The sequence below is a fragment of the Eptatretus burgeri genome, chromosome 4, assembly GCF_056783735.1.
Source record: "Eptatretus burgeri isolate ZD-2024b chromosome 4, Ebu_testis_v1, whole genome shotgun sequence".
Classification (NCBI taxonomy): domain Eukaryota; kingdom Metazoa; phylum Chordata; class Myxini; order Myxiniformes; family Myxinidae; genus Eptatretus; species Eptatretus burgeri.
Window position 1 is genome coordinate 136066616 of NC_140964.1, and position 22347 is coordinate 136088962.

Sequence of the window (22347 nt, forward strand, 5' to 3'; positions counted from 1 at the left end):
AACGGATTTATACACGGGATGGCGAAAACACCGGTATTTAGGGTACGGATTTATACACGGTATGGCTAAAACACCGGTATTTAGGGTACAGGTTTATACATGGTATGGCTAAAACACCGTTATTTAGGGTACGGATTTATACACGGTATGGCTAAAAAAAACGGTATTTAGGGAAGGATTTATACATGGTATGGCTAAAATACCGGTATTTAGGGTACGGATTTATACAAGGTATGGTATGGCTAAAACACCGGTATTTATGGTACGGATTTATACACGGACAGTATGGCTAAAACACCGGTATTTAGGGTAAGGATTAATACATGGACGGTATGGCAAAAACACCACTATTTAGGGCACGGTTTTATACACGGACGGTATGGCTAAAGCACCGGTATTTAGGGTACGGATTTATACACGGTATGGCTAAAACACCGGTATTTATGGTCCGGATTTATACACGGTATGGCTAAAACACCGCTATTTAGGGTACGGATATATACACGGACGTTATGGCTAAAACACCGGTATTGAGGGTATGGATTTATACACGGATGGTATGGCTAAAACACCAGTATTTAGGGTATGGATTTATACACGGATGGTTTGGCTAAAACACCGTTATTTAGGGTACGTTTTTTTCATGGTATGGCTAGAACACCGGTATTTAGGGTACGGATTTATACACGGTATGGCTAAAACACCGGTATTTTGGGTATGGATTTATACACATTATGGTTAAAACACCGTTATTTAGGGTACGGATTTATACACGGTATGGCTAAAATACCAGTATTTAGGGAACGGATTTATACACAATATGGCTATAACACCAGTATTTAGGGAACGGATTTATACACAGTATGGCTAAAACACCAGTATTTAGGGTACGGATTAATACACGGACGGTATGGCTAAAATACCGGTAATTAGGGTACGGATTTTTCATGGACGGAATGGCGAAAACACCGGTATTTAGGTTTCGGATTAATACACGGATGGTATGGCTAAAACACCGGTATTTCGGGTATGGATTTATACACGGACGGTATGGCTAAAACACCGGTATTTGGGGTACCGATTTATACTCAGTATGGTTAAAACACCGTAATTTAGGGTATGGATTTATACACAGTATGGCTAAAACACCGGTCTTTTGGTTATGGATTTATACATGGTATGGCTAAAACACCAGTATTTAGGGTACGGATTTATACACAGTCTGGTTAACACACTGTTATTTAGGGTAAGGATTTATACACGGTATGGCTAAAACACCAGTATTTAGGGTATGGATTTATACACAGACGGTATGGCTAAAACACCGGTATTTAGAGTATGGATTTATACACGGATGGTATGGCAAAAACACCGGTATTTAGGGTCCGGATTTATACACGGATGGTATGGCAAAAACACCAGTATTTCGGGTATGGATTTATACACGGACTGTATGGCTAAAACACCAGTATTTAGGGTACGGATTTATACACGGACGGTATGGCTAAAACACCCGTATTTAAGGTACGGATTTATACACGGACGGTATGGCTAAAACACCTAAATTTAGGGTACGGATTTATACACGGACGGTCTGGCTTTAACACAGGTATTTAAGGTATGGATTTATCCATGGATGGTGTGGCTAAAACACCGGTATTTAGGGTCTGGATTTATACACGAATGGTATGGCTAAAACACCCTTATTTAAGGTATGTATTTATACATGGATGGTGTGGCTAAAACACCGGTATTTCGGGTATGGATGTATGCACGGACGGTATGGTTAAACACTGATATTTAGGGTACGGATTTATACACGGACGTATGGCTAAAACACCGGTATTTGGGGTACTGATTTATACATGGACGGTATGGCTAAAACACCGGTATTTAAGGTACGGATTTATACACGGACGGTATGGCTAAAACACCGGTATTTGTAGTGCGGCTTCCACTGCAGCTTTATTAAAAACAGGAAAACCATTGATTTGGGACTAAATTAGAAGTTTTAAGGCATTTTGATGCAGATGAGTGTGCGGTAGTTATCTACTGTACACGGCATTATAACAGAACATTGCGCGACTTGTTCTCTAAAAGGTCAACGATATAATAACGAACAATGTTAAGAGGGATGACATTAAGCGAGGCGTCACTGTACTATACTCAAAGTGTTGTGCAGATGAATGAGAAAGTCTATTGTATGGAGAAGTCATTGCAACCATCACAAATATTCGAGTCAACAGGTTATCCCCAGGTACCGGTCGTTGATGTAAGCCTGCAACTGTAGGTTCCGCTGTCATCCTCATGTGCAGCAGCAAGGATGAGCATGCATCGACGCCCCTTAAACCGCATCTCACAACCAAGCAGCGCAGGTGGCAGTATGCGGTCATTACACAACCAATCGACCTCAGCATCCGACGGTGCATGAACCTCACATTCCAACCGAACCGGCCACCCTGCTGGAACGGTAATCGGCCTCAGGGGCTCGGAAAAGGCTGGATTGGTGGGACGTGATTTTGTTGAGGTTGGAGGATCATCAATTGAGACACATCCTGTGGGCGACGATGCGCAACTCTTGAGCAATGTGATCCTGATGAGCCTTTCCGAATAAAAATTACAAGGATATAATGGTATTGAAAAGACGTGAAGAGTTGTTTTTGCAAAACATAGTTACCTTGACAGGTGTTGCTCGCCCTAAACTGGTTGAACTCATCTCGTTGAGTGTTCTCTGGTTCAGCAGATTGCTTGTTTATCTTTTGTTCGTTTGTCTTGTTCGGCTCATCAGCAATATCTCCTTCAGGTAGATTCCCACATTCTGACGCACGCTCTTGCTCTGCTTTTATCCCCTGTGTATTTGGCTGTTGAAAATCATCAGTTACTCGTACTCGAGTTGAAATGTTATCCTCGACACTTGCGAAGTCTCCATTTGCTTCGTCGGAATCCTGTGCACAGTGAGAACTGCACAGCTGATCGGACGCATCAGAGTCATTTCTTAAACTGTCTCTTGCAGTCGTTTGTACATCACCGCTCGAGTCTTCGGACAACAAGAATTGTTCAAGAGACGTGCAATCACTGTCCTCTTCTTTTTCAATAAAATTCTCTCTCACGGAGTCCTCCATCTCACGGCCCACCTGAGTATTGATTCTGGACTCCCCACAATCCATTACTGGTAAATCTTCTTCATCCGACTCCGCATCATGACGATGTCGACGTTCCGCAGAATTATTCATCGGCGTGATAAGATCACTTTCCACGTCCGTTGAATCTATATTTGATTTGATAGTTCGGTTTGGATCTGGAAAACAGGTTTCCACTTCCGATTCAAAATTTCCTGTTTCAGGAACAGGTTTCTCCAAATCTACGACGTCGTGATGACGATGCGTTGATATTGCTTTTTCTTCAGCCTCTAATGATTGATTTGCTACACTTGGATCAGCTGTTGCGCTCATTTTTGTTCCAGCATCTTCGGAAGATAAACCTGCACTGAGTCTTTCCGGCGTATCGATCAATTTTTCTCCTGGTAACTGTTCAAAATTTTCCTTTCCTTTCGTTTCAGAAGAGCAACATTTAAATTCAAATGTGGATGTGTCCATTTCGGTTTCTCCTGACATTGTGTTCTTGAGACCACTGCAAAATGTTTGAAAGTCTTCCATTTGGTCTGTCTCTAACATTAACTTCTCTTTGCAAATTGTCGTTTCTCCGCCAAATGGTGCCGGCGCAAATTGTTCATCGAAATTAGTATCTTCGAAAGAATACGTCTTTTCACTTATATTTGTTGGAGAAGTTTCTGTGTCGATGTTTGCATCTGGACCTGCCTGGTTCTCACACTGAATATCTTTGTCTGGAGTTATCCACTCCAATTTCTCTTCTGATGCAGTATCCATTTCCAACATGGCACCCTCTTCTTTACAACTTCGGTCGTTTAACGTTTTCTTTATCCCATCGTGTTCATTCACGGCCTCTTTGCTTAAATTACCATCTGTCAATTCACACATATCTAGCCTAATGTTATCCCCATTCCCGTGGGATGGCATTCCTTCACTTCGGTCATGTGAACTAAATGTAGCAGACATGACTTCATCATCCAAACACTTTCTATCTCTGTCCTCATAAACAGATCTACCGCTTACTAGAGAATGATGGGAACTCAGATCTTTCAAGGATGGACTTTCCCATTCTTTACGAACGATGTTCTCCCTAATTTTTTCAAGTTCTTCAACGATTTTATTCTTGATGTCTCCATTATTGTTCCGGTCATCTGGACTCGTTTTTGCACCTTCCACCGGCGGAGAAGTCCATGCTTTAAGATGAGCATTGCCACCCGATTCCTTGGATTTCATCGGACTGCTTGACAGATGTGAAAACGTGTTTTCTTTTGAAAATGCAGTCGGAAGCACATCGACCGAGCGGCTTTTGTACAAACTGGGTTTTCTTTCTATATCTGCCTGTTCAAACTTTCTTAATCGTTCCTGGAACATCACAGAGAATCGAGAACTTTGCCAACTCGGAAAGTGAAGCTTTCTTTGTACTTTTACATCTTTACAATTCAAAAATGTGCGTTTTCTTTGTTCGAGACTTTTGTTCTTTTGATTCAAGCAAGTAATGCCTGGTGATTTATCCTTGACAGCGACGACATGAGGTTGAACTTGAGTTGTGACATCCGTCATTTCATTGCGCATTGCAGAACCTTCACATTGCATCATTTTGCTCGGATTTGATGCGATCGGACAATTCATCTGCTCATCTGCAGTCGATTTGGGATCATCTTTGCCGATATCACTTCCAAGGATATTACACGCTATCGGTGTTTCAGTTGAATGGTTGCTCAATATCATTGGAGCAAGGGTTTTCTTTGGTGACTTTTTAATTATTGAGCTTGGTGAACGGCTTCTGTGATCCAAAGAGCAATCTGGATCTTCTTCTGTGAGGTTGCTTATACTTGCAGTCCGTGATGCTGGTGCAGAGACGACCAGCCTTTCGAGGCTGGAAAAAAAGGAAGAAGATATCAAGGCAGGAAGTGAAACATGGACAGAAATTATGCAATAAAGCATAAGATAACACTTTTATTTTCAACTAAAAGGAAAAAAGAAAAATGTATAATAAGGCATTCAACAGAAATATGTTCACTGGCTGGAATATGCAGGACTTTGGCCGACCTTGGGTGCCGTACGAGGGAACTCCCACTGCCGATGACACCAGTCAACAACCGTTGGCCATGTTGACCCCAGTCTATTTGCACAAGATCCTCTCCCCATGCTCCAAGGGCCTTGCTTGCAGCCACTGAGCCACATTGCCCTCCATTAGCAGGTGACATCCCTCTCCCCTTGTGGCTCCTGCACTTTACTCTGTTTGCATTCAACACATGATTTTCTACATTGTCTGCCTCGAGACGAACGTCTGTACTTGATAAACTTTCAGGACACATTCCTTTTATCTGGTTGTTCAGGCACGTTAAAAGTTGTTGAGTTGGGTCGGCACCATTACATCCATCGGCCGGTTCATCGACTGACACTGGTTCACCGGTACTTCTCCTTGTGTTAGGAAATTGTAGTCCTCCTTTGTCAAATCGTGGCAATGTCTCTGCTGTAGACAATGCTGGATGTGGCTCGTGGTTTTTGTCCTGTATCTTCGCCTGGCCAGACAACTCAATGGGGATCAGTGGTACGTCTGCTGTGCTCTCAGAACGACGATTTGAAGAATGTCCAGAGTTGATTCCTGCAAATCAAATCAAATTTAGTGCGATATTTGTAACACTCTCAGATAATTAATCCTTTGATAATGACACAATGATCGACATCAAATTTTAAAGTTTACATCATAATATGGAATTTACAAATCACAGAAGTATTCAAGTCCTGTATTTGTATAGTTGTGATCAATTGGCAAGGAATAGGAAAACGAATAAACACGTATAAGGAATTTTACAATGCTCTGTTGTCCTGGGATACAATGAGCCATGTATCTAAAAGTGTTATTTTAAAATGTACATAATGAGACCCATTATATTATACAGGATCAAAACAAGAATCATGAAGGGTCCACAACCCAATGGCCTCATCATGATTAAAACTTTGTTCTCTTTGTACGTTCCACGTTCCACAATCAAATCTTTGGCTTGTTTGGTCTGGTTTCCATTCCCGACCCGATGGTAAACCGTCTGGTTGGTGTTTCTACAAGAACAGCGATGTATCACAAAACGATACAAACACTAGTTATAACTTACTACATTATAACTAAGGTGTGTATTTCTAGTTATAACTTACTACATTATTACTGAGGTGTATATTACTACAAAACATGAGTTATAACTTACTACATTTTAACTAAGATGTGTATTACTGGTTATTACTTACTACATTATTACTGAGGTGAATATTACGACAAAACACGAGTTATAACTTACTATATTTTAACTAAGATGTGTATTACTAGTTATAACTTACTACATTATTACTGAGGTGTATATTACAACAAAACACGAGTTATAACTTACTACATTTAACTAAGATGTGTATTTCTAGTTATAACTTACTTCGTTATTACAGAGTTGTTTATTACTACAAAACACAAGTAATAACTTACTACATTATAACTAAGATGTGTATTTTCACAAACACTCGTTATAACTTACTACATTATTGCTGAGGTGAATATTACTACAAAACACGAGTAATAACTTACTACATTATAACTAAGATGTGTATTACAAGTTATAACTTACTTCGTTATTACTGAGGTGTATATTACTACAAAACATGAGTAATAAACTTATTACATTATAACTAAGGTGTGCATTACTAGTTATAACTTACTACTTTATAACTGAGGTGTACATTACGACACAACACGAGTTATAAGTTGCATTATAACTAAGGTGTGTTTTACTAGTTATAACTTACTACATTATTACTGAGGTGTATATTACTACAAAACACGAGATATAACTTACTACATTTCAACTAAGATGTGAATTACGAGTTATAACTTACTACATTATTAGTGAGGTGTATATTACTACAAAACACGAGTTATAACTTACTACATTTTAACTAAGATGTGTATTGCTAGTTAAAACTTACTTCGTTATTACTGAGGTGTATATTACTACAAACCATAAGTAATAAACTTATTACATTATAACTAAGGTGTGCATTACTAGTGATAACTTACTACATTATAACTGAGGTGTATATTACTACAAAACACGAGTTATAACTTACATTATAACTAAGGTGTGTATTACTAGTTATAACTTACTACATTATTACTGAGGTGTATATTACTACAAAACATGAGTTATAACTTACTACATTATAACTAAGTTGTGTATTTCCACAAACACTCGTTATAACTCGCTACATTATTGCAAAGGTGTGTATTACTCGTTATAAATCAGATAATCATCACTAAGGTGTGTATTACTCCTAAAACTAGTCAAAACTTATTACATTATTACGAAGGTGTGTATCACTAAAAACACTGGTTATAACTTAATTCATAATTACTAAGGGTGTATTACTTCCAACACTAGTTAATATAACTCACTACAATAATACAAAGGTATGCATTACAATAATACATTGCAAAGGTGTGTATTACTTCTTATAAATCAGATCATCATTACGAAGGTGTGTATTACTACAAAACTAGTAAAAACTTATTACATTATAACTAAGGTGTGCATTACTAGTTATAACTTACTACTTTATAACTGAGGTGTACATTACGACACAACACGAGTTATAAGTTGCATTATAACTAAGGTGTGTTTTACTAGTTATAACTTACTACATTATTACTGAGGTGTATATTACTACAAAACACGAGATATAACTTACTACATTTCAACTAAGATGTGAATTACGAGTTATAACTTACTACATTATTAGTGAGGTGTATATTACTACAAAACACGAGTTATAACTTACTACATTTTAACTAAGATGTGTATTGCTAGTTAAAACTTACTTCGTTATTACTGAGGTGTATATTACTACAAACCATAAGTAATAAACTTATTACATTATAACTAAGGTGTGCATTACTAGTGATAACTTACTACATTATAACTGAGGTGTATATTACTACAAAACACGAGTTATAACTTACATTATAACTAAGGTGTGTATTACTAGTTATAACTTACTACATTATTACTGAGGTGTATATTACTACAAAACATGAGTTATAACTTACTACATTATAACTAAGTTGTGTATTTCCACAAACACTCGTTATAACTCGCTACATTATTGCAAAGGTGTGTATTACTCGTTATAAATCAGATAATCATCACTAAGGTGTGTATTACTCCTAAAACTAGTCAAAACTTATTACATTATTACGAAGGTGTGTATCACTAAAAACACTGGTTATAACTTAATTCATAATTACTAAGGGTGTATTACTTCCAACACTAGTTAATATAACTCACTACAATAATACAAAGGTATGCATTACAATAATACATTGCAAAGGTGTGTATTACTTCTTATAAATCAGATCATCATTACGAAGGTGTGTATTACTACAAAACTAGTAAAAACTTATTACATTATTACGAAGGTGTGTATCACTTCAAATACTGGTTATAATTGACTTCATGATTACTAACGTGTGTATTACTACTAACACTAGTTAATATAACTTGTGACAATAATACAAAGGTGTGCATTACAAAGGTGTGTATTACAAAAAACAAATTATGCAAAGGTGTGCATTACAATAATACATGACAAAGGTATGCATTACAGAAAAAAAATTATACAAAGGTGTGCATTACGAGTTAAAAGTTACTGTTTTATAACTAAGGTGTGTATTCCTGCAAACACTTGTTATAACTTACCACATTATTATGAAGGTGTGTATCACTGCAAACACTAGTTATAACTGACTACATTATTACGAAGGTGTGTATCACTGCAAACACTGGTTATAACTTTCTTCATAATTACTAAGCTGTGTTTTTCTACTCACACTAGTTAATGTAACTGTCTACATTATAACTAAGTTGCATATTACTACAAACACTCGTTATAAGTGACTACATAATCACCAAGGTGTGTATCACTACAATTATTAATTATAACTTAATTCATTATTATGAAGGTGTGTTTTTATAGTGACAAAACACACACCAGTTATAACTTACTCCCTGTTCCGTGAAGGTATAAACGACCTCTCTGTGTTTACATCAAATGAGTTCAGCCATGTTGTGGTCCTGTGCATTACCTGGTCTGTGTACATTCGTCCAATCACAAAGGCCCCAAGGGGATTACTCAGATGGACTAAATAAAGAACAAGTTCAAGTCCACATTCGTATTTGGCGATGGACGAATCTTCAGCCCAAGCGGCATCGAACAGAGCGCCGACATTGCTTCATGCCTCTTAGTCACAGAACACACATGCCAATCACTTTGTGAACCTTTAACCTGCTGTTCTGTTTATTATTAAAGGAGGTATGAGAATTTATTATAAACAGGATATTGAACAATGCTTTCATAAACATTTTCACTTTGAAATGTTGTGGCAAAAACAAAATTAAAATTTGAATGTTCAACTTAAACCAACGGTAGTGTGAGAGTTGAGTCAAAGTACCTTTTTTACCTCCGCCACCGAAGGTGAATGAGGTTATGTTTTCACCCCTTTCTGTCTGTCTGTCTGTCTGTCTGTGTACAGGATATCTCAAAAACGTTGTGGACAGATCCGGATGGAACTTGGTGGACACGTTGGGTGTGTAACAAGGAAGAATTGATTAGATTTTGCTGAAGATCCGGATCCGGATCAAAGAATTATTTAATTTTAAAAGTGATTCTTCACCATTGAGAGATAGGGCTCAAAACGATATGTTGCACGATATCTCAAAAATGTACTGCGACAGATATATTCTCGTTGATCAAGCATTACAGGGCGGAGGTATGTGCTCCACTGAGTGCCCTTCTAGTTATTCCTGTTTCTCACGAATTAACATCTCCAATACCACGTGTTGCACTTTTTCAAACTACAAAATGAGACTTGTGGTACACTGCTTTATTTATTACTAGTAAAGACAACTTGTCGCTTCACTGACAGTAATATCAACATGGAGCAGAGGGGGATGAGAGGGGTGGGGGAGCGAGTCAGGGGTGGGGGAGCAAGGAAAGGGGGAAGAGAGAGGTCTCACCATCCATCACGAAACACCCCGGGAGGGGGGAGTCAGCGAGGAGGATGGAGGAGAGAAGGGATGGTGGAGAAGGAAATGGGATTTCCTGGAAATGTGTTTGATCTGGGGACTTGAGGGAAAGCGGGGAGGTGGGGAGGTCCTCTTATGCCGGCATGAGTGCAGGATTGAACAAAATTGGGTGCGGTAAAACAGTATGTTCAAACGGGTCATACTAAACAATGCCCGGACACTGCCTAGAGATGTCCATGGTGGGTGGAGGGGCTTTGGGAGGAGGTAAGCACGAGATAAGGAGAAGGATGTTTTCCTTCAATCGTCGAAAAAGCCGCGCCAGTGTTCGTGCCTTTATTTAATTTCCAAACATACGACAAGCTCTCGAATCTCTTCACCTGAGATGAATTGCGGAATTGATGTGATCAGCAGTTTCGACTGCAAAAAAAATAAATCTTTCATTTGTTCAATTCACACATTTCTTGATGCCCTTTCCTCTTCGCGACTTCCAAAGAGTTGTATGGTGGTGGCGGAGGGGGTTTGGGAGGAGGATAGCATGAGCGGAAGGGAAGGCAGTGTCAGTGGAAGGGAAGGGAAGGCACTATGCATCTCACTATCTGCCATGATCTTTCCTGGGAAAGCCACATTTCCAACCTGGCCTCCAAAGCCAGTTGCCGAATGTGAATCCTCCATCTTGCAAAGTCCTTCCTCAGCCCATCTGAGCTCCTGACCACATACAAAGCTTATGTCCACAGCTTGATGGAGTACTGCTCTCCCCTCTGGGCTGGTGCTCCCACTTCTCACCTTTCTTGGATTCACACTGTGGAAACCAAGGCATTTGGGATCATTGGTATCTCAAAATCAAATCCAGAAGAGATTGAGTACCATTGGCTGAAAACCGGGTCAGGAAGTTGACCGATTGAGTCAGTCTCATTGAGTCGAAGAAGTCCTTTGCTGAAGTGCCATGGCAGGTGAGAGAGGTACCCACACCCAGCCAACTGGTGTGATGACAACTGAAGTCACCACATATGAGGAAGAGAGAGTTGGGATGAGTGGATAGAAGTTGGTCCATGTTTTTGGAGAGTGAGATGTAAATGGAGTCATCACTGTTTGGTGGACGGTACAACACACATACTGTATAAACATAAGGTGGGAGTGGAGGGGAAGCCGCAGCCAGAGGTATTCCTGGGGGTGTGGGGAGAGAGGGCAGTGCATGGAGAGAGGAATAGTTTTTTTGATAAAGAGAGCAACTCCACCGCCAGGATGATGAGGGAGGAGAGTGGGAGTTCAGGAGAATTGTTGAAAGAGTGTGGGGGATTGCAGAAGAGCTAAGGGAGAGAGCTGGATGAGGAGGAGAAAAGGCTCGGTGGTGGTGGGTTGATGTACAGTGGGGAGTAATAAGAGAGGGGGCAGAGGACAGTTGAAGATTGGAGGAGGTGGAGTGATGAGATGGAAGAGAGAGTGTGTCAGAAGGAGGCAGCTTTGTGGATGTGAGGGGCGGGGCAACTTTGGGCAGCGGGAGTTGGGGGGGGGAGATTGGAGGGAGCATGGCGAGAGGGGAGTGATTGAGACAGGTGAGAGGGGAGCTTGGAGGGGAAGAGTGTGAAGGTTGCTTTGAAAGGGAGGGGAGATGATGAGAGCAGGCACGGCCAAGGTGCAGGAGCGCGATGGGACAGGTGGGGAGAGGGGAAGGATGAGACGTGGTTATGATATGGCGAAGAAGGGAGCAGGCAGGGGGAGGTACAATATTTGAGGGGTTGGGAATAGGGGAAGGTGTCCTGAGAGGAAGGAAGGAGCATGTTTGTGGTGATGAGGAGTGCATTGATTGAGAGAGTGATACATCTATTAGGTTAGAATGGAACCCACAGATGTGAGAACACCACACACTTTGGGCCAACAGGGGATGAGCTGATACCGAGGCAGAAGACAATGAAGAGGTGCCAAGAGCGGAGGTAGAGTGAGCGGAAAGATGGGAGGAGTAAGGAGAGGGGATAACAGGTGAGGGGCAAAGGAGGAGGTCGATTTCGGGAGGTGGAGTGAATTGGCACTGAAGTTGGAAAAAAAAGGACGATTGATGGAAACACGAACATTTGTTTCAAACTGGGATTTTAAAAATTTTGAAGTCAGAGATGCGATTCAAGACATTATGTGAGGGATGCAATAAAGGAGAATGGAGAAAAGAAACGTAACAGTGGGACGTTCTCGACAAGGGATGAAGGAAAGGTCAAATTGAAAACAACCTTTTGAAGACGAAGAAGAGTAGAGAGTTATGATGCAATATTGAGAACCACACGTGTTCAAGAGGAAGGAGAAACATTCTCAGAGACTGTTTTTTTTTTTTTTTTGATAAACATTATATAAGATTAGGAAAACGACGGGTTGAAGAAAAATCGTGTAGATGTTGGGTGAATTTGTTTCGACAAATGCACAAGGAAGCTGGTAGTTCAACGAAAGTTACAGGACGAAGAAGAGGGGGGAAGAGAAACGTGGTGACAGGAGGTGTCATGTGAGAGGTAAAAATAATGAATAATATATTCTTTTTTTTCTAAGATTAGGTCAAGGAAAGATTGAAGAGAAAATCGTGAGGGTGGATGGTAGAAAGGAGAAAGATTCTCTGAGACCCTCGAGAACCCCCAAAGACCCTTAGACTCCTTTCTACCTTCACACATTTCAGACCTTTTAAATACCCTGTAGACCCCATTTGACCTTTCAACCCTTTAGTCCTCTTCAAACAATTCTGACCCTTTCGACCTAAAACTACATCCTTTACACCCTTTCAACCTTTGAAGACCCTTTCGACGCTTTAGACCACTTCAACCCTTTCGACCCATTAAGACCTTTCAGACCATTTGACCGTGACACATTTACAACTACATCATTTGGACATTTCATTTGCAATCAATGACCTTTCATTTAGTACATCCTTCTATTTATTTGCCACATAAAATATACCAAACAAAACAAGTCCTGGTGAGGGTTGACAATCTCTGATTGCTCTTTCTTGTTACGTTCGCTACCGAAGGTGGAAGGTGGAAGGAGGTTATGTTTTCATCTCTGTCTGTCTGTTTGTGAGCAGGATATCTCAAAAATAGGGGCAATACCCCTGGACACTCACGTGGTAGCGGATGGAAAGAGAACCAGGGAACCGCTGGTAGGTGTGGATGACCCACAACATATTTAACGGAGAAGAAAGTAAACACAGTGCTGATCGAAAGTGCAGACCCCGTTTCAAATTTTTCACCTTTTGTTGCCTTATAGCCTGGAATTAAATTACATTAAATCAGACTTTTCCACATTTATTTACACATCATAATCCTCAACTTCCAAGTGAAAACCAAATTCAACAAATTTCAGAAAACTCATCAAAAATACAAAACTAGAACATCTTGGTTGGATCGTGTTAACCACCTTATTATAGCAATTGTAAATTAGCTCAGGTGTAACCAATCAACTTCAAAATCACACACCAAGTGAATTGGCCTCCACCTGTGTTAAATTGTACCGATTCTGATTGTTTCGGAATAAAATCAGCCTTTGCAGCAGGTTTCCTCTGCTGGTTGGTACATTTCACAGCAAGGACTCAACCACGAGAACCAAGGAGCTTTCAAAAGACCTCCGGCATAAAGTTGTGGAAAGGCAGAAATCAGGAGATGGGAAAAAAAAATATTTCAAAGGCCTTGGATATCCCTTGGAGCACAATCAAGACAACCATTAAGAAGTGGAAGGCGTATGGTATCACCACGACCCTGCCTAGATCGGGCCGCCCCTCCATACTGGATGATCAAGCAAGGAGGAGACTGATCAGAGAGGCCACCAAGTGGTAATGGCAACTTTGAAACAGCTGCAGACCTTTCTGGCAAAGACTGGTCACTGTGTGCATGTGACAACAATATCCAAAGCACTTCACAAGTCTGGCATGTACAATAGGGTGGCAAGAAGGAACTCATTACTCAAAAAAGGCCACCTTGAGTCTCATTTGAGGAATGCAAAAAACCACTCCGGAGATTCTGAAGCCATGTGGTAAAAAGGTTTGTCGTCTGATGAGACAAAGATGGAACGTTTTTGACTCAATACAAAACGTTACATTTGGCACAAACCCAACACAGCACATCATCCAAAGAACACCATCCCGACTGTGTAGCATGGTGGTGACCGCATCATGGAATGAGAATGTTTCTCATCAGCAGGGATTGGGGCACTTGTCAGGAATGAAGGGAAAATGGATGGAGCAAAATGCAGAAAAAATCCAAGAGGAAAACCTGCTGCTCTCTGCAAGAGAGCAGAAATTGTTACGGAAGTTCACCTTTCAGCATGACAACGACCCGAAGTACACATCGAAAGCATATCTGCAGCGGATGAGGAACAAGAAGATAAATGTCCTTGAGTGGCCCATTCAGAGCCTCGACCTAAATCCAATCAAAAATCTGTGGCATGATGTGAAGATTGCTGTCCATCAATGTTCACATGTGTAGTTTCTAAGAATAAAGCAAATACCTCTTTTGGGGGAGGCAAAACCCCCCCCCACCATAAACTCTATCCGTAGACCCCCTCAGACCATGATTTTTCACTATTTATTTTTAATGCCGTGAACAAATTTTGATGCAATCATTTTTAGAGAGAGAGAGGTTAGAGAAAAAGTGGTGGGAGAGGGAGAGGGGTGGGGGGGGGAGAGGGAGAGGGGTGGGGAGAGAGAGAGAGGGGTGGGGGAGAGAGAGAGAGGGGTGGGGAGAGAGAGAGAGGGGTGGGGGAGAGAGAGAGGGGGGTGGGGGAGAGAGAGAGAGGGGGTGGGGGAGAGAGAGAGAGAGAGAGAGAGAGAGAGAGAGAGGGGTGGGGGGAGAGAGAGAGGGGTAGGGGGAGGGAGAGAGGGGTGGGGGAGAGAGAGAGGGGTGGGGGAGAGAGAGAGAGGGGGGTGGGGGAGAGAGAGAGAGGGGTGGGGGGAGGGAGAGAGAGGGGTGGGGGGAGAGAGAGAGGGGTGGGGGGAGAGAGAGAGGGGTGGGGGGAGAGAGAGAGGGGGTGGGGGGAGAGAGAGAGAGGGGTGGGGGGAGAGAGAGAGGGTGGGGGGGGAGAGAGAGAGAGGGGTGGAGGAGAGAGAGAGGGTTGGGGAGAGAGAGAGAGAGGTTGGGGGAGAGAGAGAGAGAGAGAGAGGGTGGGGGAGAGAGAGAGAGAGGGTGGGGGAGAGAGAGGGTGGGGGAGAGAGAGAGGGTGGGGGAGAGAGAGAGGGTGGGGGAGAGAGAGAGAGGTGGGGGAGAGAGAGGGGTGGGAGAGAGAGGCGGGGAGAGAGAGAGAGAGGGGTGGGAGAGAGAGAGGTGGGGGAGGAGAGGGAGAGAGAGGTGGGGAGAGGGAGTGAGAGAGAGAGGAGAGGGGTGGTGGGGAGAGAGAGAGGTGTGGAGGGGGGAGAGAGAGAGGGGTGGAGAGAGGGAGTGGGAGAGAGAGGGAGAGGGGTGGGGGAGAGAGAGGGGGTGGGGGAGAGAGAGAGAGGGGTGGGGGAGAGAGAGGGGTGGGAGAGAGAGGGGGAGAGAGAGGGGTGGGAGAGAGAGGGGTGGGAGAGAGAGGGGGGGGGAGAGAGAGAGAGAGAGATAGGGGGAGAGGGAGAGAGAGGTGAGGAGAGGGAGTGGGAGAGATAGGGAGAGGGGTGGTGGGGAGAGAGAGAGGGGTGGAGAGAGGGAGTGGGAGAGAGAGGGAGATGGGTGAGAGAGGGAGATGGGTGGGGGAGAGAGAGGGAGAGGGGTGGGGGAGAGAGAGGGAGTGGGAGAGAGAGAGGGAGTGGGAGAGAGAGAGGGAGTGGGGGAGGGAGAGGGAGTGGGAGAGAGAGAGGGAGTGGGGGAGGGAGAGGGAGTAGGAGAGAGAGAGGGAGTGGGAGAGAGAGGGAGATGGGAGGGGTGGGTCGTGGTACTGGGACTTGAAAGAAAGGTGGGGGGGGTATGGTTCCGGCTGCTGGCATTCGTCCAGGATTAAACGAAATGGGTTATGTTAAAACAGCACATTCAAACAGCATAGCAAAACCATCCATCACTTTGAAACAGCACGTAACATTTCGAAAGAGATTATAACATGTGCTTTCCCTGAGGTATGTGACTTAAATTGCAGCAATCGCCATATTTACCCGCTATGGAACTGGATCTCTCCAAGGGGGCACACACCATAGCACAACCGAACCACATCCAAATCACAACACAAATACCTGTGGGAACTTTTCACAACCACCCATTGTTTATCACTTCATGAAAGTTGGAAGAGGGGTGAGAGGAGAGAGAGGAGAGAGAGGAGAGAGAGGAGAGAGAGGAGAGAGAGGAGAGAGAGGAGAGAGAGGAGAGAGAGGAGAGAGAGGAGAGAGAGGAGAGAGAGGAGAGAGAGGAGAGAGAGGGAGGAAGGGAGGGGTGGGGTGAGGACAAACAAAGAGATGAGGGGAAGGGATGGATGGATGGATGGATGGACGGAGGGGATGGGGGGAAGAGATGGATCTGATTAAGGGAATGGATGGATGGATGGGATGGAAAGTGGATTCACAGCAAGTTCCACAGTTGGTCATGAACACACAAACTTCAATCTCACAGAGTGAACACAAGGTGTAAAGAACTAGAGGGGGAGCACTCGGGAGAGTGCAAAACCTCTGCCGCCAATACTGCTGGGTCACTCAAGTGAACCTTATATCTTATTCATTAAATATGATGTCAACAGTGCTGACAGAGTTATAGTTCTTTTCTCCAACATTTTTTTTCGGGGGGGGGGGAGGGGGGGAGGTTGGAAATCACTTAAAACATGTAAAAATGCAAAAAAAAAAATCGAAATTTTGTTGAAAAAAAAGTTGCAAAATTTTTTTTTTCTCTTACAATTTTTTTTTTTTTTGGGGGGGGGGTTGGAGATCAATTAAAAAATGTAAAAAATCAAAAAAAAAAACTTCTCTATTTTTTGGGGGGGGTAAAAAAAAATTGGGGGGGGGGGGTTGGAAATCATTTAAAACATATAGAAATGCAAAAAAATATATTTTTTTTCTCTAACAATTTTTTTTTGGGGGGGTCCAAGTTGGACCAAGTCCAAAATTGAATGGCATGATCCTTGGACCATACCTAACCCCCCCCCCCCACCAAGTTTCGTCGAAATCCGTCGAGGAGTTTTTCCGTAATACTGTTCACAAACAAACAAACAAACAGAAAGGGGTGAAAAGAGTAACCTCCATCCATCTTCGAAGATGGCGGAGGTTAATAAAGAATGAATGATGAATGAATCAGTTCCCACCTGCTGTTCCTTCATCTACCATTACATACTCCACAGCAACTGCAATGAGCTTGGGTTTTGGAAACAACTTTCGCCTCATAACCTCAAAAGTACTCAATCAGGGGGTTCGTCTTCGAGCGTTTCCGGGTGGTGCTCAGCATGACCGCTCCGAGGTGAAGGCTACATTTTAAACTTTTTGTCAGATTTATCTAAAAAAAAAAAAGGGAACACGTTTATATTTGCACTTCATTTACATTATCACCAAATATTCTTGTGGTGAATTAACGTGAATCAAGGGACATGACGCGGGATCACATGTTGTGCGTCTCGCGTATAAGGGGATGTCTCTCTGCGGCACGAGTGATTGTCCCCGGGGCATTGCTATTGACATCGGCTGTCCACTTGATGCTCGTTAACTGAAGGTGCTCATTGACTGGTGAGAATGGAGATTATATCGAACTCCGTGCTTACGCGGATTAGTCTGCAATGGTTAACTGCACATGTATACGTTTCTGCTTATGTACTCCTAGCTGAACCTGTATTTCCTGGTGTGTCCACAGAAGCGGCTCCAATCAAATGGAATAAAGCCTAAACTCTGAAGGTTCATCTCTCGCTCTCATTTCAATTTATTCCATTTGATTTTCTCGGCTCTCTCAACCAAAGATGGACAAGATCTACAAACCAGAGAGGTTCGACGCAGACCCAAACACGACTGACGCAGAAATGAAATGGTCACATTGGTTCTGCTCCTTCTCACACTATCTGACCATCATCGCGGAGGAGCTGACAAATTTGCCGCTCTCGTGAATCATGTCTCGCCCGGCGTATACAGGCTCTTCTCGGGGTGCGACACTTACGAAGCAGCGATTGACGTACTGCAGGCGCTCTACGTGAAGCCCAAGAACGAGGTATACATACGACATCTTCTCAACACACGCAAGCAAGCAGCCGGGGAGACAATCGATCAGTTCCTGCAAGCTCTGAATCAGCTGGGAAAAGACGGCAGCTTCCGGGCCGTAAGCGCCGAGGAACACCGAAAGGAAGCGACACGGGAGGCATTCATCCAAGGACTCAGATCAGCCCACATACGGCAACGCTTACTAGAGAAAGCGCAACCCACTCTTGACAAGGTAGTCGATCAGGCTCGAGCGATGGATACGGCTCAGCAGCAATCTGAGTCATTTGGGACACCGATGCTGCTCATGAACGCTGCTACGATGGGAACCCAAGGAACCCCACTGGCACAGACTCAGCCAGACATGAGGGATGGAGAAACACCCGAGGAGCCGGATACCCAGACCTCGTCAAACTCCTCAGCAACTGCTCCGGTCGGTAAATGCTTCTTTTGTGGGTACAAAAGGCATCCTCGTCAAAAATGTCCAGCCAGAGATGCCACATGCATGAATTGCGACAAGAAAGGGCATTATGCCAGGGTATGTAAATCTACTCTAAGGAGGAATAAACCCACTTCTGCGGCTCTCTACTCGCAAAATAAATCGACTTGCGAAGCGCCTATCATCAAATTCCCATCCGAGAGGAAGACAAACCGTACACTGCATTCCAGGCAGGGCGGCGCCTCTACCAGTTCAGAAGGATACCATTCGGTGTCACGAATGGAGTAGCTTGCTTCCAACGGGTTATGGACGACATCATCTCAGATGAAAACCTCGAAGACACTTTTGTTTACGTGGATAATGTCACAGTGTGCGGTAGGGATCAGAGGGAACATGATAGGAATCTGGACAGATTCTTGAGCATTGCTGGAAAATATAATCTGACTCTCAACTACGAGAAATGCGTATTCTCGGCAAGGTCAATTGACCTTCTCGGCTACACGATAGCCAACGGCACAATTAAGCCTGATCCTGAGCGATTGCGCCCGCTCCGTGAGCTTCCACCACCTCAGGACTTGCAGACAATGCGCCGGGTGATCGGGATGTTCGCTTACTATGCAAGATGGATTTCGCAATACTCCGAGAAAATATATCCCCTAGTGCATTGCAAAAACTTTCCACCAGATGCCGCTGTCGTGAAAGCTTTCCACGATCTCAAGGATGATATCAGTAAGTCCGTGGTTTTATCGATCGACAGCTCGGTGCCCTTCGTGGTGGAAACCGACGCCACAAATCACGCCATAGCTGCAACACTTAATCAGTCTGGGCGGCCGGTCGCTTTCTTCTCGAGAACTCTCTCTAGAAGCGAGCAGAGACACTCGGCAATAGAGAAGGAGGCGTACGCCATCGTCGAAGCGCTGCGTAAATGGAGACATTATTTACTGGAAACCCACTTCACGCTCGTTACGGACCAACGATCCGTGGCTTTCATGTTTGATGGGAAAAATAACGGGAAAATTAAGAATGAAAAAATTATGAGATGGCGGATAGACCTAGCCTGCTACAGGTACGACATTGTTTACCGGCCCGGGAAGGAAAACCCTGCTGCAGATACCTTCTCCCGGGTCTACAGTTCGGCAACAATCAGTCAGGCTTTGCAAGACCTCCATGTGTCTCTGGCACATTTCGTACGCAGACAAAATCTTCCCTATTCTGTTGAAGATATTAAACAAATGAATGCTTCATGCCCTGTTTGTGCTGAACTAAAACCCAGATTCTTTGGCGCGGCATCTGGCAGACTGATCAAGGCTACTTCCCCCTTCGAGAGACTAAACATCGACTTCAAAGGGCCCCTGCCCACCGAGACAGACAACAGATACATATTCACCGTTGTTGATGAATATTCAAGGTTCCCTTTCGCGTTTCCGTGCTCGGATATGACCTCGGGCACTGTCGTAAAATGTCTGTCTGACGTCTTCGCTATGTTTGGGAGACCTTCGTACATACATTCAGACAGAGGGCCGTGTTTCATGTCGGCCGGGCTAAAACAATTCCTATTAGAGCACGGCATAGCAACTAGTCGAACGACGGGTTACAACCCACAGGGGAACGGGCAGGTGGAAAGGTATAATGGAGTTATTTGGAAAGCCGTAACTCTGGCGCTGAAATCGAAGAGGACTGGGCCCCGAGCGATGGGAGGTTGCTCTTCCTGACGCAATGAATTCCATACGCTCTTTGCTCTGCACGTCCACAAATGCCACTCCTCACGAACGTATGTTTACTCACCAACGACGTTATGTTGACAGTCAAACGGTGCCCAACTGGCTGACCCACCCCGGTACAGTGTTCATGAAACGCCCGGTACGACAAAGCAAGTATGAACCGCTGGTGGAGGGGGTCGAACTCATTGACACTAATCCAGAGTATGCTCATGTCAGGCTCCCGGATGGCAGGGAGACCACTGTGTCGGTTCGCCATCTGGCTCCCGCCGGTACTCCTCCCGCCGGTACACCACCTCCTGGCTCTCCTCCTTCTGACATTTCCCCCAGGAACTCCGCCAGGCGACGGGGCTGCCGTGTTCCCCCGAGGGCGATCGAGGAGTCATCCCCGGCACAAGTCGAGGCTCACCAAGAGGATCGGGAGTCTCCCTCAAGTGAAACTGCCGTTTACTCCCGGAGAGGTCGACGAATAAGGCCCCTCGACGACTCAATCTGTAAAGGGGATTATCGGCATTCTCGCTGCTCATGCTCCTATATGCCCATTATATCATATATCGATGCTCATTTCCATGCTCCTACAACTCAAAATAATCACTGCTTGGCATGTATGCTCCTGTAGATCTATTAGTCCGCGTTGCTTGAAATGTATACTCCTATAGAGCTAAAGCAATCATGGTGTGTAAGATGGGCCCCTAGTTACATTTTAAAGGTGAGGAGAATGTGGTGAATTAACGTGAATCAAGGGACATGACGCGGGATCACATGTTGTGCGTCTCGCGTATAAGGGGATGTCTCTCTGCGGCACGAGTGATTGTCCCCGGGGCATTGCTATTGACATCGGCTGTCCACTTGATGCTCGTTAACTGAAGGTGCTCATTGACTGGTGAGAATGGAGATTATATCGAACTCCGTGCTTACGCGGATTAGTCTGCAATGGTTAACTGCACATGTATACGTTTCTGCTTATGTACTCCTAGCTGAACCTGTATTTCCTGGTGTGTCCACAGAAGCGGCTCCAATCAAATGGAATAAAGCCTAAACTCTGAAGGTTCATCTCTCGCTCTCATTTCAATTCTCTTGTTTGTCAATTTGTAATTTTATTTTCAGAAAAAGACAACAGCTGTGAGAAAAAAAGTCATTCACACCGTCGTCCACCGTCTCGCCACGGCTTACAAATATCGGTTTGATCCATTCATCCATCTCTTCCTTCCATCCATCCATTCATTCATCCTCCCTTCCCTCTATCCATCCATTGATGAGGAATGGCAGGTTTGGCACCGCATGACACTACAGGGTGCAACACGGGCAGGTAGGGCCTGAATTTTGAAGATCATTCAATGTATTTTTGATTGTGTTTAGTCGAGGGACAGTGCACGCACGCACGCACGCACATGTAGGTACTTTTGCCGTATACCGCTATGGCTTGCAAACAAACATCCAAGCAGCTTACAGAGCACTTGCTAAGTGGGTTAAGCATTACAACAAAATAGTTGACAAGGAACGACAGGCTTGGTAAGCAATTAACAATTGCCAATCGCTTACATTTACAGGAAAAAAAGACAAACAAAAAAACCCTGATGACCACTGAGACGCCTGGAATGTCAAACAATGTCCAAATTGGACAAATTAACACATTTTTTTTTTAGCAGTTAGAACTGCTGCTGAGGTCAATTGCGCAGTTTAAATTTTGAAATTCGGCTCAGGTGAAGAAATTATACAGCTTATCACATGTGCAGAAATGAAATAAAGCCAGGAACACTGGCGTCTCCAGGAGTTGATAAGCATTGCGATGTATCCAGTGATTCGTAGATATTTAGATGAGGCATTCGATAATATGAGTGAGGAAGGTGAAAAAAAAATTCATGAGCACTTTATTATTGAGAGACCGTTGCAGCTTGTTCCAGATCAAGACGTTTTTGAGCAGGTC

At 43.6% G+C, this 22347-nt stretch overlaps 1 protein-coding gene across 1 annotated transcript in view; it reads right to left on the reverse strand.

Annotated features, from left to right (window-relative positions):
* OBSCN (obscurin, cytoskeletal calmodulin and titin-interacting RhoGEF) overlaps positions 1-22347 on the reverse strand; it is a 498370-nt gene that overhangs the window by 121341 nt on the left and 354682 nt on the right. The window contains exons 88-90 of the mRNA XM_085876584.1: positions 5160-5727; positions 2678-4986; positions 2262-2555 (exon numbers count right to left, since the gene is read on the reverse strand). Of these exons, the coding sequence (XP_085732710.1) occupies positions 2262-2555; positions 2678-4986; positions 5160-5727 (3171 nt within the window). The remainder of the gene's footprint in view (positions 1-2261; positions 2556-2677; positions 4987-5159; positions 5728-22347) is intronic.